The following is a 17,559-nucleotide window of genomic DNA, read 5'->3' on the forward strand; positions in this document are numbered from 1 at the left end:
GCGGGGACACACCGTTGTGGTGTAGCCATGCGCTCTATAAATGTATTAAACTAAACTAAACTCAGGCAACATGTTAGACCAGGACAAAATTAAGGTTTAGGGCAGACCGCAACAGAGTGCGAGTTGGGCAGACGGTTTGGAATCATCCTGGTTGAAAATTTACCTTCACACTATTTTTAAGTATGTATAGTCCGCAGCGGGGTTGGGCTGCAAGAGGAATCTGAAGACCAGTTCGTCAATGACAGTTTGACCAAGGACGAGGTCTTAGTGAAGGCAAGAAAAGCTTCAAGCAGGAGAAGTCCAGAGTTCATGCCCAAGAAGTCATCAATGTCCATCAGATGCTGCTCTCTATTGAGTCTGATGAAGATTTTCATCATTATACTTAGGGCGTTATCATGACATTGGCAGTGTGGCAGCGGGCTGCCACAACAGCGTCCTGCTGCCACACCACCAAAGCCATAAAGCAACCACCTGCTGGATTCTGACAGAAATCCAGGTTGGGCGCTCATGCAGCAACTGTCCCACGGCGGTGTAGTGCTAAGGCCCATACATGAGCCTTAGCATGGCACCGCAATGGGAACTACATTGCATGTTCCTGCAGGGCATGGACTGCCAAGTCTATGCCCTGCAGGAACTGCCAGTGCATGTAAGAAGGCGGGCACAGCATGTGCCCATCTGCGTACATTCCCTGGCACAGAGGCACCAGGGAGCCCTGCAGGGCCCCCATTGCTTCCTCACAACCACACTTTTTATGGCAGGCTCACTGCCATGAAAACTATGAGGAAACTTCTAATATGCTGCGGCACTGCCAACATATGAGGTGCCTCAGACTGCTGCAGCAGTGGTGCCATGGCAATCTGACCGCCCAACTTGTTAAAGGGTGGTTGGACCACCAGTGTGGCGGTAGCTGTACCACCACCACCGAGGGTTTGGCAGTCCATCGTACCACCAAACACAAAATAAGGCTTTGGGCTCTATTCTGAAAGTTGGATTTCCTCATTGGGGCAAAGCTCTGGGCTGTAGCCAATAAGGGTTTGACGTCATCAGATGCCAGTCGGAGAAAGCCCTGCTGAATTGGATTTGCTGCTAAATCAAAGAAGCGAGCTACCAGCGATGCACTCTCTGCCGATCAGATGACAGGTTGGTTCTGCTCCATTGACCATTCTCCAGGCAAAAGGTTAGCAAAACTCCTTCAATCCCCAGGTTTTTAGGTTCAGGCAGGAGGAGTACACTCTGAGAACAATCTGACACCAAATAAGGATCCCTCAGTTATAGTACTTGAGTTCAGGACTCACTCGAGCTGAAGTCACTAGCAGCATCCATGGTCCAGGACAGGTCCTGTTAGAACCAGGGTCCATGAAAGTGGGCTTCTTACAGCTTTTGTGTCCCTGTAACTTAACAGAAGATCAGCCAGCTGACCTTTAGAGTCCACTTCTGTGTCCAAGGTACAATTGGCAGCAAGTCCACTCTTTCAGATCATCTCACATGTCTCAATAGCAGGTCCTTCTTCTGTCTTCCACAGGTCCGGTAGTGATCTGACGTGGGTGGCCAGGGGTGCTACATTCATGCATGGCACTAGCCTGTAGGTGGGGATGACTCCTAGCTCCTCCCGAACTAATAGGAATAAACTTCCCATAAGTAACCCTACCCACTTTTGCAGCAGTTTCTATGCTTCATACTGCAAACATTACCACAGTGCCCCTCTCTACCTAAATACAACATGGCAGAACATTTTGCGTTTTGCGGAGAGCTTCTGTGCCCACCCTAGAAGCGAGGCCAAGGAAATGAGCAACTCCTCCACTTTGATCACTCAAAACCGGTTCTGAGGGCAGCTCCTCTCCCACTGGTCTCAGGGCCTAGCTAATTAGAGAGAAAAGGGATGGGGCCAGCTTAGGTGTTGGCTACATCATCCAATGACAGGTTGAGTCTCTATTGAGCTTATTAACTTCTTGGGCACTGCCTAGATGGTCATCATGCTACCTTTTAAAACATATTTAATACAAATGCGACATTACCAATGAATTGGGCTTGTGATAAATATTGTAAAAAGTACATGAATTAACTTTTAAGCATGTACCTAGGTGGAGATAGCTTTACTAGCTTTACTAACTTTAATAATGTATCACCCTGCTTTCCTATGGAACAGCTAGTCCGGCTGCAGTGAAAATAGCTTTTAGGGCCTTATCACTTTAAAAAATATGCAAAATTAATTAACCTTCTATATGTCCAACGTTTAAATACCATGAACTGTGCTTTAAAGGAATTTGAGACCTGCTTGGTTGTGACTTATTATTAGTTCAAAAGGAGGGTGTGGGCCTGTCAAAAGAGCTAATTCTGATATGTCAAATGTACAGTTTCACACTTGCATAGATAGGCTACAGTCATGTTTTGTACTGTCACTCTAGTGGTGGCACGTGTGCTGCAGTCCACCTGTGGCATTTAACTTACTGGCTCTTGGTATTCTTTGTACCATATACCAGGGACTTACAGGTAAGTAAGTAAATATGCAAATTTGGAATATAGCCAATTCCGATAAGATTTAGGGAGCAGAACACAAGTGCTGTCCCAGTGTACAGAATAAAAAAAAACAGCAGCATCAGTCCAAAAAAGCGGATGTGATAATGCAAAAAGGGAATTTTCCTACAATAGCCTTATGCAGAATAAAGCTTTTCATCGCCCATGCAATCTGTGAAAAACAGTTAAATTATTATATTTTCTTTTTTTTCAGTTACACGTGGATTGTTCCAGTCACATCAATGAGAACTGGTAGCAGACAGCCTGACTACTGGCTCCAGGAACCCTCAGGTAACATACAGGACATCCTCCTCGCTGCTTTCTACCTCATTAAACAATGTCTAGCTAAATTCATGGTGTTGACAAATTTAAAAAAAATTGTGTGCAGCATGTATGATTTCTATCATTACTTTAAACCAATACTGGAAACTGATGTATGTAAACCTTATTAGAACATTGAAATGTTCGTAAGACAACAGAGTGGCAGACAGAATGAGCGAGTCAGATTATGAATGAGTGAGAATGAGTGAGAGAGATTAAGAGTGAGTGCAATACAGTGAGTGAGAATGAGTGAGAGAAAGTGAGTGTGAATGAATGAGTGGGAGCAGAGTGAGAGTAATCATGAGTAAGCGATCATATCTTCTATTTCCCTTGTCATCCTGGAGATAATTATTGGCATATAGGAGGCGCCCATGGCAAAATTCTGGCACTGGAATACAGGAGCAATTGTCAGCCTGACAAACACCTGTAACTGATACTGGCATACTGGAGGTAATCCTTAGAATAAAGGGCACCCATGATAAATACTGGTACTGGCATGCTAGAGGTATTTTTTGGCAAAGGAGAGAACGACTGTGGGGCATAGGAAAGAGGTAACCATGACAAAAGGCTGCTTCTGATGCACTAAACGAATATTGTATCATGAGGGTCATTATTGGCATTATTGGCAAAATGTGGTACCTAGCATATTGTATGTAGTTTCCAGCATATGGGGATAAGCGGGAAAAATCCTTTACAACACAGTCATTACATCGTACTACCTTTACATAGCAGTCATTACATCGCAACATCCTTTACATTGCATGTCATTACAACGCAGCCATTACATCGCATGTCACTACAACGCATGTCATTACAATGCATGTCACTACAACGCAGGCATTACATCGCAAGTCATTACAATGCATACCATTACAACGCATAGTACCCTTACACTATCCAACACTTACCCTACTGTTGCACTCACTGGATTTAGAATAGTCATTTTCACCCCTACACTATCCAACACTTACCCTACTGTTGCACTCACTGGAGTTAGAATAGTAATTTTCACCCCTACACTATCCAACACTTACCCTACTGTTGCTCTCACTGGAGTTAGAATAGTAATTTTTACCCCTACACTATCCAACACTTACCCTACTGTTGCACTCACTGGAGTTGGAATAGTAATTATTTCTTACCCCTATACTATCCAACACTTACCTTGCAATGTTATGGTATGCATTGTAATGGTATGCGTTGTAAAGGTATAATGCAATGTGTTGTAAAGGTAGTTTCTGAAAATGCGATATAATGGCATGCGATGTAAAAGAATGCGTTGTAAAGGATTTTGCGATGTAAAAACTGCGTTGTAAAGGAATGTATTATAAATGTATGCGTTGTAACGTCATACATTCGGGACAAGCGGGCCATATGTTGGGTGCTCATGACAAATGTTGGCACTGGCACAATGGAGGTAATTTTAACATATGGGGATACTCATTGCATATTTTGAAAAAATATGGGGGCAACTTCTAGGGACTGTCATGTTTCAATAGCTTGACACACCATGAAAAACTTGAATATTTAATGAGTACCCTTTTAGAGCCAAGGTTTTTTAGTCAAAGTTATGCAGAATTTTGCTTTAAAATGCACTATTTTACTACTTTGTGTTCAAACTTTTCTTGGGGGAGAGCCTCACTAAAAGAGAAGTGACTTACTTTCTGCAATTTATGGTAAGTTTTAAGCCCCACCACTTTTGAACGTTACGGCAGCAGTAGTTATTATGAAACTTCAGCAGTCATTTATTGTGAAGTCAACAGGGTTAAGGCCATATGATTGCATTCCCTGCGAAGCTTCAGGGTCAAAGGTCAAATTATGTCACTTCTTGTGAGGCCTTTAAGATCAAAGGGCTTGTGATGTAACTTCCACTATCCCTGACTTTTTGGGGAATGGACGGTCATACGCTCCCTGCAAATAATCAAGTACAATGGTTTGGTCACTTCCTACTGGAGTAAACTGACAAATTATGCAGACTCATTTTCTAGGTTTGTCTAGTTTTTATGAAATGTGGAACTCTAGAAAGTCTACTAATTACCATTATTGCCAACTACCATTACAATATGAGGATAATTTCAGGAGTAGTATTTTAGGGTAACTAGGAGTATTCTTTGCCCATGCTGGCTGACTGACAATGCCTGTAAAAATTAATGCATCGACTGCACTTTTTAAAGTATATTCTTAATGTTTGCCAGTTAGAGGAGCTGGCCGTCTGTGCCTAGTACCAATTTCCTTTTATTAGCATGTCTCATTCTAAAACATGAATTAAATTGTTTGGAAACAAAGACACAATCATCTGTCATAACTGACAAAATGAGTGTTAAGTCACTTCCTGTGATTTGACTGGGGTGGAAAAAAGGTACATGTCATGATGTCTGCTACCACTGGGATGTTGGTGAACTAAAATCCCTTTTTATATGGCACATGGGATACCCATTCTTGTACACTGCCAACTGATGTCATTAAGATTTTGAGTATATTACTTAACAATGTATATGAATGAAAGGGACACCGTGCACATATTATAAGCCTCTTTCCTTACTATTCACGACATATATTTAGATACGAAGCGGCAGGACCAGCCAGCAAGCCGAGGTGTACATTGAAGTGTCCCTGTACCAGCCGTATCCTATAGACTCCATCACAACAGCACGCTGGATCTAGGGGAGAGAGGTGGGCTTTTCTTAGAGGGGAGATTTACCCTACACAAATGAGTGGACTCCTACAAACCCATTGGATGTTTGTAGTCACAGTTGTCCTGCTGGTAGTTTCTCACTGTAAATAGTAACTCCTGCAAAAAGATAGTGTAATTGGTTTTCCAGAGTGGAAAAGGAAGCAGAACACGTATATTACATCTGATTGTGTCTCTGTGAGGGAGAATGATTTCCCCATGAGTGTACGCCAGTACATTCTTTTCAATGCACAAAATACGATGGATTACGCATGATGTGCTGGGAGTAACTTCGAAAATATGTTGATTTTGTTCATTTCCATATACATCCACATAGTTTTGGGAAGCACTGAAAATGCGTAATTACCAAACCAAAGGGCATATGTACAAGAAATTGGTGGAGTGAGGCGTTAGCCGTCATGGCTTAACGCCTCACTCCACCACTTCAGAAAAGCAAGGATGCACCATATTTACAAGGACATGGTGCAGCCTTGCATTTCCTCCTGCGCTGGTGCTACTAAGCGGTGTAGCGCCACCAGGGACCCTTGCAGCATAATGCAAGGGTGTCTCAGTACAAGGGAGAATTGTTTATTTGTAGGAAGTTGTCCCTTCCTGCACATAAACAATCCTGCAATGCCATTTAGTCACTTCTATGTGTGCTGCTTAATGCAGCACACATGGACGTTACAAAATGTCTTTTTTAAAGGATTGTTTATGTGCTGGAAGGGTCACCTTCCTACACATAAACAATCCAAGGCGTTTTGCTTTTTCCATGTGTGCTGCACACATGGAAAAAGCAAAAACAAGGAGAAATAAAGCATTTCTCTTCGTTTTGCCAACTTAAGACCAGGTTTTTCTTAACGTGGTTTAACGCTGCCATGTAACTAAAGCCCCTATTGCCACCACATAGTCTCGAAAAGTGACGTTGTGATGGCAATAGGGGCTTGTACATACATATGCCCCCAAATGTGATGTTCAAAATGCATAGATTTACACATTTTTGAGAATCAGGCAACTGCAACAGTAGTCCCGATTGCTCTCTCTGTGTCAGTGGCGGCAACTAGGTCACCCTAGCATGGAGCAATCTGTGATTGAAGAAGGTGTGAAAGTCGTTAAAGCCCTCCACCCCTCAGCCAAATGATTCCTGTTAGACACCGGGAAAAGGTCTGTGTCTCAGACGCACAATTGGGGTTTAGCACCTGATTATTTGCACACCCTCGTCTGCCCCTATGTTCCTACCCGTCATCTCCGCTCTGCTTCACTTGAAAAATTCTTAGTTCCTAGATTTAAATTGGCCAGAATGGGTGGTAGATCTTTTCGGTTCTAGGCCCCACTCTTGGGAACTCAATTCCTCTTGCTATACGCAAGGAAACCTTGTACTCCCAGTTTCGTCGCTCACTAAAAACCTGGCTATTTAACCAATAATTTTCTCAGAATCAATACTGTCCAGGCGCCAGGAAACCCTTTTTGGGTAGCTGTTGCGCCTTATAAATTTAATAAATTTAATAAATAAATAAAAATAATAAACAATTATCAGACCTCCCATGAGTCAGCTGACCACTATAACGTTTTCTTGGTTGTATGACCGAGGCATGCATGGCTAAACCATGCGTGCCTCTACTACACAGCCTCTACAATGACTGCGTCTATAAAACACATTCCTTTACCATGTATGCCTTTATCAAGCACGTTTTTGGTAGAGGTATGAATGGTAAAGGGTTGTGTGGTAGAGATCACATGGAAAGTCCCTTGCCCTGAGCCCGGAAAATGATCCCAACCCCCCTTAACCCTAAAAACTACCCTGCCCCCAATCCTTAAACACTACCCCGAATCCCCCTGAGTCCTAAACACTACCCTACCCCCCGAGCCCTAAACACTATCCCGATCGCCCCTGAGCTCTGAACACTACCCCCGAACCCCCATGACCCTAAACACTACCTTGACTCCCCTGAGCCCTAAACACAACCGAACCGAGCCCTAAACACTACCTTGACCCACAAGCCCTAAAAAATACCCTAACTACCCTGAGCCCTAAAAATACCCCAACAAAAACTACCTTCCACCCCCCTCAAAACCTGGCCCCAGCCCCACTTACCTCACTTCGTCCTCTCCCGACTCTTCCTGTTCCTGGGGCCACCCATCCCAGCATCTAGACTACGCACTGCCTTAACCACGTATATACGTGGTTAAGGCATGAGTGGTTGCGACTGTGGGCAAATGTCACACGTGGCTCTGCCTGCGTTGTAAAGGCCGTTTCCACGTTTTCTGTAATACGCACTAAGTAGCTGCCTGATGAGTGTCTCCTTTCTTGGCTTCCTCTGATGACTTGATGACTCTTTCCACCCTATAAACAAAGCATACTAAGTATTATATATGAGAAATTTATGGAATTATGCAAAAAATGTATTATTATTATTATTATTATAACTATTTTCATTATTATTATTAAAGTACAACAGCACAACACACTTTATTTTTTGTGTTTTCGTTTAGCTGTGAACGACGCATTTAAGGTGGATGGGGGCAGCTCGGACTGGATACTGGCTAACCTCAATATGACTGGATATTACAGAGTTAACTATGACCAGGAGAACTGGAAGAGGATCATTCAGCAACTGCGTAAGGACCATACAGTAGGTTTGAGTTTACCTGCATCTGACTTCCTCGTATTCAGAATCTGCATGAAACCCCATTGCACCGCACAGCTACTTCCTACCATCTTTAGAAAGTATGTTATCTTTCTGTTTGCATAAAATATTAGATATTGAGAATAGCAAACATCAGACAAATGAAATCCATGAACGACAAATACAATCGTTTATAGAAACTCCTTAATGACTGAGGAGCAGAGGACAATTAAAAAAAAAAGAAAAGAAAAAAGATCTGTTTTCTTCTACTGTTACTGGCTCAACATATTTAATTGTATCATGAGTATCAAAGCCCTTACCAAGATTGTACAGTTGATGTGTAAACTGGTTCTCTTGCCATCTACCATCTATCAGAAACATAAAGTGGAATGCAGTGGTATACATATAAAATATGTTTTAGTAGGTATGGTTGTAAAGGGCCTCTAGAAATGTTCTCAAGGAGCCAGACAGCCTGTAAAATACAGCGAAAATGTAAGCACCAATGAAATTGAGTGAATTTACACGGAAGTCAAATCAAACTCCACACTTCCCTCAAAGCATTCCAGGCCCGGCTGCTTGTCTTGAAATCCTCCACTGCAATATATCTTTCCCCTTGGATTTCCTGGCCACAGTCAAAATACAGCAAAACAAAGAATACAGTGGCATCAATTTTACCAATAAAAGGTACAAATGGCTGTCTGAGATGACACGCTTTAGCTTTAACCTTCAACACAACTTCTTGAAAAGTACTGAATCAATTTCTTGATCAATGTTGAAGCCATCCAGATCCATTTATAGTCGGGAAACCAACCAAGCATTCAGGCTATCACCCCCATGGAACCCGTATTACACTGGATAGGAGATAACACTGACATCCTGCTGCTGGACGGAATAACCCAGCCCACTGCCTTTTAACTAGACTCCAAACCTAGGAACACCTTCATCCTACGTTGCACCTTATGTTGCTGTTCAGTTCTCGATCATTGCCTAAATCAACGCACTGCTTTCCTTGCTGCTTAGCACCCTGCCACTGACCCAAACCAACCACCAAATAGAAATCGGTCATGGGGTGCCCCGACTATTTTTTTGTATTTTCAAGAAAAACACCCAAATCAATATTCCTGTAGTGCCTTGAAGCTTTCTGCCAGTGCATGAGAGAATCTAATCATCTTTTTCTTGATCAGGACAACCATGCCAAACATAGTCGACTCAGGTAGGAACACCTTTGGGAACTCCACCCCTAGTAGGTCCTCCTTGCAACAACACAGAGAAGGCAATTTGTGGTGGCTAGGCAGCCGCAAAGTGTTAGTGATACATTGTTTACCCCACATCTAAAGGAAAAAGGTAGATATGTCATCTGCTAATATTTGTCAGATGCTCTGTTACCACCTACCACTAAATGAGTCCCTAATTATTTTATAAAGGCTCTTTCGGAGCTAACCCTTCATTACTGAAAATTAATTGGCAGCATCTTATCAGTACCTTTTATTTAAAAACACAGTTGATATTTTGATATAAAATTATTGTGGATGTCTGGCAAAAAAACATTAAGCTTTATTTGTTCTTTTTTGTTATGCATTAGAGGAATTAGTGGAAATTAACTTCCACAAAGGCACAATAAAACGGGTTTGCGATTTTCAATGTTAATTTAGTAGCCTTTGACCATTCCCGGATCCAAAGTAGAATGATCGAATTTAAAGTTATTCCTGATTGGGTTTGAATTTCCCATACATCCTGGTGTAGCATTCTTTGATAAATCTACCAGTCAGAGTGAACATAAACAAATTAATTTGGGAGTTTCAACTAATGCTGTTCCTAAATGTCCGTGTGAGAACTACGTAGATTTAAGGACAATTAAAATCTTTTTCAGAACTGGCTGACTGAAGCAATTTAACCCTGTAGCATACAATTAAAACACCACATTGAACAAAAAGCACAAACCCGAGCTTTAACATGCCGGAAAAACGCACGGTCAATTGTGGCCTTCTTTAGGATAAGTCTTATATTTGTAATTACAATTTATACAGATGGATAAAGATTTCTTCATATACACAGCTACTACAAAACATTGGGGCATATGTACAAGCCCCTATCGCCATGGAAACTTCACTTTTTGTGACGTTCCCGTGGCGATAGGGCCTTGCCTTATGTACAATGCAGCGTTAAGCCACATAACGTGACTTAACGGGGCCTTGTACATAAAGCACCCTTTCAGGCTTATGTTTAGCGTGAAAGGGGCGTGCAGTGGGTGTTGTTGTGGGTGTTCCACCGCAACACCCATTGTATTTGACGCTGCCCCTTATGTACAAGGGTGGCGTACATAGGAGGCAGCGCCAAAATAAAAGACCAGGAAAACCCTGGTTTTACGTTGGTCGAAACAAGGAGAAATGCAGTATTACGGGGAGAAATGCAGTATTTCTCCTCGTTTTTGCTTTTTCCATGTGTGCTGCCTTGCGCAGCACATATGGAAAAAGCAAAATGCCATGATTTGTTCATGTACAGGAAGGTGTCCCTTCCTGTACATAAACAAACCTTTTTAAAAATGCCATTTTGTAACTTTCATGTGTGCTGCTTCAAGTTACAAAATGGCCTTTTAGGATTGTTTATGTGCAGGAAGGGACACCTTCCTACACATAACCAATCCTCCCCTGCACGCAGACACCCTTGCACTCTGGTGCAAGGGTGCCTGCGTTGGCGCTAAGTATTGCAGCGGTAAACCCAAGGCTGCACCACATTCTTGTAAATATAGTGCAGCCTTGCATTTCCAAAGTGTCGGAGCGTGTCGTTAGGCCAAGGAGGCTAACGACAATCTCCGCCACTTGCATTGTACATATCCCCCATTGTGTTGCCCCTTAAAAGAAATTAAGCAGTGGTGAAAGCATCAGTTTCCGATTTATGGCCAATGGGTTATTTTCATTTCATGCTATATGTCAACAGAGTCAGAATACCACATTGGTCTGCAAACCTACTAAACCCCTTTACTTTTACTACGGATTGACCCTGAGCAGCTGCACACAATTTCATTGCCATAAATTGTTCCTCCTTCAAATAGAGCAACTATATAGAATGAAATAGGTGGCATCACTCTTGGTCTCAGCCTCTACAACCTTATATGGAAGAGAATGCAGAACCAGTTTAGATTATGGGTTTTCCTTGAAGTTTCTTCCTTGCAGTGCATATAAACCTCCAAACCACTGTGGATTTGTTAACTGGGGACATCTCTTCGTCACTCCCATGCCATTTTGCGTTCCAGAAATTATCATTTTTCAACAAGGGACTGTAAGCAGGCAATATGGTTATTGTTGGTCAGATACCACCTCTTGGTGGTCTTAAGGTGTATAGAGCCTGTGCACTTGGTGTGTTGCAGGTATGGTGTCATTGTCAGAAAATGGCCTTCATAAATATTTGCGCTAAATGTCATTAAGGAGAATATTATTTTTTAAAACAACATTTATGTTAAGCTACATTTCTGCATACAATATTCTGACATACCACAATCTTGCAGGAGTCTGGCCCAAGTAAATCATTTAGTGTGAATACATCCATCCAATATATCCTAAGTTAGGACTTGGACTCCAGCAAAATACAAATTAACTACTGAGTCTAAATCTAAAGTTACAATTTGACTGGGGTTATCACAAGTCCTATTTCATTTTAAACAGTTATCCTTATCAGCTTCTCACGGTCAGAGGAGAATCAGACAGATAAGATTTCTGCAAATTTACCCTTTTTTACTCTAACTGCATTTTCAATTATCCTTATCCTAAGGCTATTATGCATAAATGTTAATCAATACCAGTTTTTATCCTTCATGCCACTTGAGTTCATTCTGGTATATTTTACTCAGATTAGTGCTTGAACAATACGCAATTATTTAGTCTAGTTACTTTTTCTAGGAATCATGTACTTATTTATTTTAATGCTTTAAATTATTAAGTACTGAGTCCTCCACCCCATCAACTTTGCGAGCCAGATGTTTTGATAATATATCAAATAGTAAGTCATTGGGCCTCCATCCACTAGATTGCATTTCAGAATAAACATGTAAATACCAGTTTTACTTGATCAAGTAGTCTCCTTGTTCACCTAAACCTATACTTTCCTTATCAATATTTTGGTTGTTGATATGTTTGCTACAACATTTGTGAAGTACATTGTTTAAAATACCATATTCCGCTACCATACGAAAAATACATAACATTTTTATTTGCATAGTCACACTAGCCAGCCAACCCAACATGGCCAAAAGCAAGGCACAAGAAAGCACTTACTCTGAACACTGTACCTTGCTGACAGGAAATTGTACCAGAAAAAGTCAGGACATCTTCCGAACACAATGATGACATCATCTAGTAGACGCATGCTGAAACACTGCAGACACAACAAACACTGGAGCTGTTTAGCAATTCAACTAATAACACTAGACCATGCCAGCAGAGAAAGAATTGCTCACCTGCCATACAATAGAGCAACATCAGACACTACCATTCATACACAAAACTAGCCGCCCTCGTTGCACACAAGCTGAATAAAAGGGACCACAAATATACTCAGCCTCCTGTACCACTCTCCTAACATATCTTCCCATTTGTACAGAAAAACGATTGGCCCCAGAGCAAAGTCAGGTGACAATTGTGACTATCACCCTCAAAATCACAGAGTGATATACTTCGCCACATATTCACTCCTGGGGGCACTTCCCATTACAACCTCTCGTGACATGGTACTTTACTTTGGACATATCACACCCATTGGTACTCCCCCAAGCAACTTCTCACAACAAGGTACTACTCTTCCTCATTTTAGCATTCCACAGGGTACTCCCTCATGCAAGTTCTCATGACAAGGTACTACTGTTCCTCAATTTAGCACTCCACGGGGTACTCCCTCATGCAAGTTCCCATGACAAGGTACTATTCTTCCCCGACATTGCACACAATGGGGCAATCCTTTACTCATTTCTCATAACATGGCAGTACACTTCCCCAACTTCGAGTACAATGGGGTATCCCCCTTACAATCTCTTGCAACAAGATGCTACTCTTTCCCAACTTTGCATAGCATGAGGCATTCCCACTTACTACCTCCAGCGACAGCGTACTGCTCTTTCCCGAATCCGCTCGACACATACACAGGTCTACTGCACTCATTTCCCTTGAGACGTGTCCTACTCTTCCCCACATCATCAACAACTGGACAAGCAAACAAGCAAAACCAGCACTTATCTACACAACAACGTACAGATGAGTATTACATCCTCAACCTCAAACTGCTAACTAGACTTCACATGGAGTCTGAAGTAAATGCTCACACTGTAATCTCAAAACTATTTATAGGTCGAAAATTGTAACTTATCAACCTGTCTTTCAGTGCTACGTATTCAGCACACCATAACCATTAACTGCACTGCCCAAACACCAGAAGTCAAGTTACAGGGAAACTTACTAACCCAATGCTTGCACAAAGGTGTATATGGGACATGTCAATATGCAAGAATCACCAACCAAACTATTACCCAACCTAGTGGACCTTATAGTTAATGGGAAATAAGGGACATGTCCTGAGAGAACTACATAAAATAATAAAAACTCCATGAATGCCAAGTAACCCAGCTGATTAATTAACTGAATGCAATATTTTAAAATTGAAAATGGAGGAATGCTGAGCAAGTGATGCATCAACTTCCCTTGTCTTCAGGACACAGTATAACTGAAGTGATGAACTTCGTACGCTGGTAGGATTATATCAACTATTCTTAATGAACAAATAAGAAATCGGCTCTTGACGTGAAGCTTCCTTGCCAAGCAGCCAGCAACTACCGCACAGAGAACCACACGACGACCACCGTCACGAAGGACATAAAGCACATGAGGGGCTCACGAGGTAAACGCCTCGAGACCCCACAATTATTCACAACACATCCCCTTCTGTTACGCATTAAGCGAATACCCATGGGAGTAAAGAACATAACAATATACAAATACAAAGAGACAATAAATGGCATAACCATTCAAATCAACCCTTTAAACTACAATTAGCCCCTGCAAGGTGTAAAAACTAATTATAAGAATGATGCACTGTTTTACAATCAACACATAAAAAAAAAAAAGAAAAAGAAACATAGTGAGATGAAACAAGAAGCCTCACTGTACATAGTCCAATAAATAAGTAGGTGGCATTCTCGGTCTGGGAATCCTACTCATTCCACCACAATACATATCACCTGTACTCAACATCCCACTTCTACCAACACACACACCTCCACCCTCATCAGCACCACCTTCCAAAGCACGACCACTCACAGCATGATAAATTCACGCATATGCTTGATGAACATCTTCATCCCTCATAAACATAAAACCACTGCATCCAGCATCCTCTTCACTTTCCTTCCCAACCCCTTGACCCTCGTACTAAGCTACCTTCCTTGAATTCCAACGCTGGCCATTGGACAAAACAACATGCCATCTGTGCACCTCCATGACCTTAAAAGGACTTCTCTTTCTAACTTAACAAGGAGGCCTAGGGTAGTCTTTCTTCAACATCTCCCAAAATGTACAATCAAATATCAGTTTCCCAAACATTCACCTTATTCTACCCATGACACCGTCCTGACATCTGGCAGGCTAATTGCTTATGCTAACCTATGGTGCATCCATCATCTCGCAAGGAGGGTGCAATGAAAAGTGACATATCGCTGTTTTCACACAGCGATGCGTCACTTTTCACAAATGAGGCCCCTGGTTGTGCTGTTCAAGTGGTTCACCATAAATCAGGATGTCATTTTGACAACATTTGACGCCATCCATTTCTTTGAACATCTCATTAATCATTATCTGAAAGACTGCTGTGGCACTAACTAAATAGAAAGACATAGTAAGAAATCTGTAGGTTGCAATAGTTTGTGATGAATGTGGTGAGATCTAAAGAGTCCTCATGCAGTTTGATATGATGATGCACTGAAATATGTTCTAATATTGTAAAAATTGTTGCTCCTCACAGATATATTAGACAGGGGAAAATGATCAATAACTGCTAACTTTCTCAAAGCCCTAAGATCTTTACCCAAGCTTCACCAGCAGGCTGGACTACGAGAACACATTCTATGTAGGAATCATTGCATGCCTCCTGGAGAGATTACAGACAATGCAAAACTCAGCGGCAAGACTCTTCCCCTACCTTTCCAGATGGACCCACATCACACCCCACCACATGAAGCTATACTGGCTCCCGATCCAGAAGAGATGCCAGTTCAAGATGTTGACCAAGGCATACAAAGCCCTGCACAACGAAGGACTAGCATACATCCGCAAATGTATGGCCTTCCACCAACCTAGCAGACACCTCTAATCCTCCTCACTCTTCCTTGCAGACACACCCAGATCCGCCAAAGCAACAGCAGAGGACGCTCCATCTCACACCTGGTGGCCAAACCTTAGATTGACCTTCTCCTGCACCTCAAGACCTCCTCATTGCTTTGGCAATTCAGGAAAGGACTCAAGACCTGGCTGTTCAATTGAACAGATCACCACAAAGCAGTTAGGAACTCCAGCTCCTTGAGACCCTCACTGGTGATTTGCTGTGCTTTATACATCATTGATTGACTGATTGAAGCTTAAGCCCATGTTACAATGAAGATGGATCCTTGTAGGTTATGAATAGAGGCTTATTTAAATTGGATACAGGTTACGGTTAAAGCCCAACGAGGAGCAGCATCCTTGCTGCTCAGCCCATCCACACCAACTGACCTCATTCAAACACAAACACTCTCAACATTCTATTGGCCTCACACACTGGCTGACCAGCATGGAAGAGAACATCTATAAACATCAATGGGGAGAATGCTCAACAGTAGATCACAACATATCTCCACCTTATGGAGACAATAGAAAATCCAATGGGATGTAAGATGATAAAATCCACAAGCAATAAATACGTCCCACAAATTTACAATACAAGTGTACAGATCACCCCAAACTTCTCTTCTCATTTATCAGGGAATAATAACTAGTGTTCCCCTCCAATGCACATGTATCAAACAGGACTAGCCTGTTACCCTTCACAACACAAATACTCAAAGAGGACCAGGGCTTCTTCCACACTCTACAGCATTGGGGTGTAACCACACACACCCTTCACCATTCACTTAAGCAGTACTAGGGCTTCACCTACCCTCTACTGTATTGGGGTGTACACACCCCCTAAAACATTGGGCGTAACACACTGCCTAGAACACGGTACCACTTCAGGACCAAGATAACTCACACTCTTTCCCTTATCCTTACGCAACAGGAACGGGAAGACTAATCACACAACACTAACATGTCACTCAGCACATGTGACTCTAGCATAGAACTGCATGAAAGCGTTCCCCAAAATCAACAGGGCATTGGAAATGCAGCACATCACGCCTGCCCAATACACCCATAAACTTGTGCAAAAAACTCAGAAAGACATAGCATATCCAAATAATCAGCAACTCAAACTTTCATTGACCAAAAAATATTACTATGGCAGGTAATACAGTGTTCTCCAACACCTGTCAGTAGTTTTTCACTCAAAATGTGATTTGGGCCATACATTGCCATGTTTCCAAAAGTTAACTGGGACAGTTACCATCACCAGTCACAGTCAGTAGAATGGCACTCCCACGATACAATTTGTGCCACTCCCTTGTACAACACTAAACCCTGCGCTTAACTTTTGTCACATCGTTTCAGGAGGTGCAGTTTCATATTTCCTCCAGTTACGAGGAACAGCTTTAAGGACCTAGGATGAGCCACACACACATGCGTGAGCTCCCCTACTTTTTTATACCTTGAAATACGCTGCTCAGATAGAAATCACGCTGTCAGCCATGCTCACTTCCTGGTCATCGCAGGTTCTAATATTGATCCTAGTGACGGCCCCACGCCCACGCCTCCCCTCGTTCTTGGACTACAGGAATGAGTGTCCATGCCACTCCCACACATACGTCACAGTGCAACAGCCAACAATACAGTCAGCTCTCTAGCCTCCTCTTTTATCTATATCCTCTCCTCACGTGACAACGTGACAGGAAGGTGTCACAAGAACAGTGCAGTGGTGAAAAACATACGCTCAAGCCAAGATGCTTACAGGTAAGGCACAGTTATTTTCAAAAGGCAACACTGAGTTTTCAGTTGCTTGCACTTTCCTCCATTCACTGCATTTAAATGTACTTGGTCAGCCTTAAGATGCTGCCGCTTCCCTCTACGCACTGCATTTAATTGTACTTGGTCAGTCTTAAGATGCTTGCGCTTTACTCAATGAACTGCATTTAAAATGTAAACATCTGGTCTATAGCTCCAATAGCCACGCACAAGACGAGTCGGCTCCGCAACCAGGTAAAACTCACCAGTCACTGTGAAATTCAGGGTGACTCACCCCTGGATGTATCTGTTAAGT

The 17,559-nt window shown here is 42.3% G+C and overlaps 1 protein-coding gene across 3 annotated transcripts in view; it reads left to right on the forward strand.

Moving 5' to 3' along the window:
* LOC146860504 (aminopeptidase Ey-like) overlaps nt 1-17,559 on the forward strand; it is a 724,459-nt gene that overhangs the window by 475,834 nt on the left and 231,066 nt on the right. For all 3 annotated transcript variants that reach the window (XM_085644417.1, XM_085644415.1, XM_085644416.1), the window contains exons 12-13: nt 2,729-2,805; nt 8,000-8,139. In XM_085644417.1, the coding sequence (XP_085500543.1) occupies nt 2,729-2,805; nt 8,000-8,139 (217 nt within the window). The remainder of the gene's footprint in view (nt 1-2,728; nt 2,806-7,999; nt 8,140-17,559) is intronic.

The sequence above is a fragment of the Triturus cristatus genome, chromosome 3_1, assembly GCF_964204655.1.
Source record: "Triturus cristatus chromosome 3_1, aTriCri1.1, whole genome shotgun sequence".
NCBI classification, from domain to species: domain Eukaryota; kingdom Metazoa; phylum Chordata; class Amphibia; order Caudata; family Salamandridae; genus Triturus; species Triturus cristatus.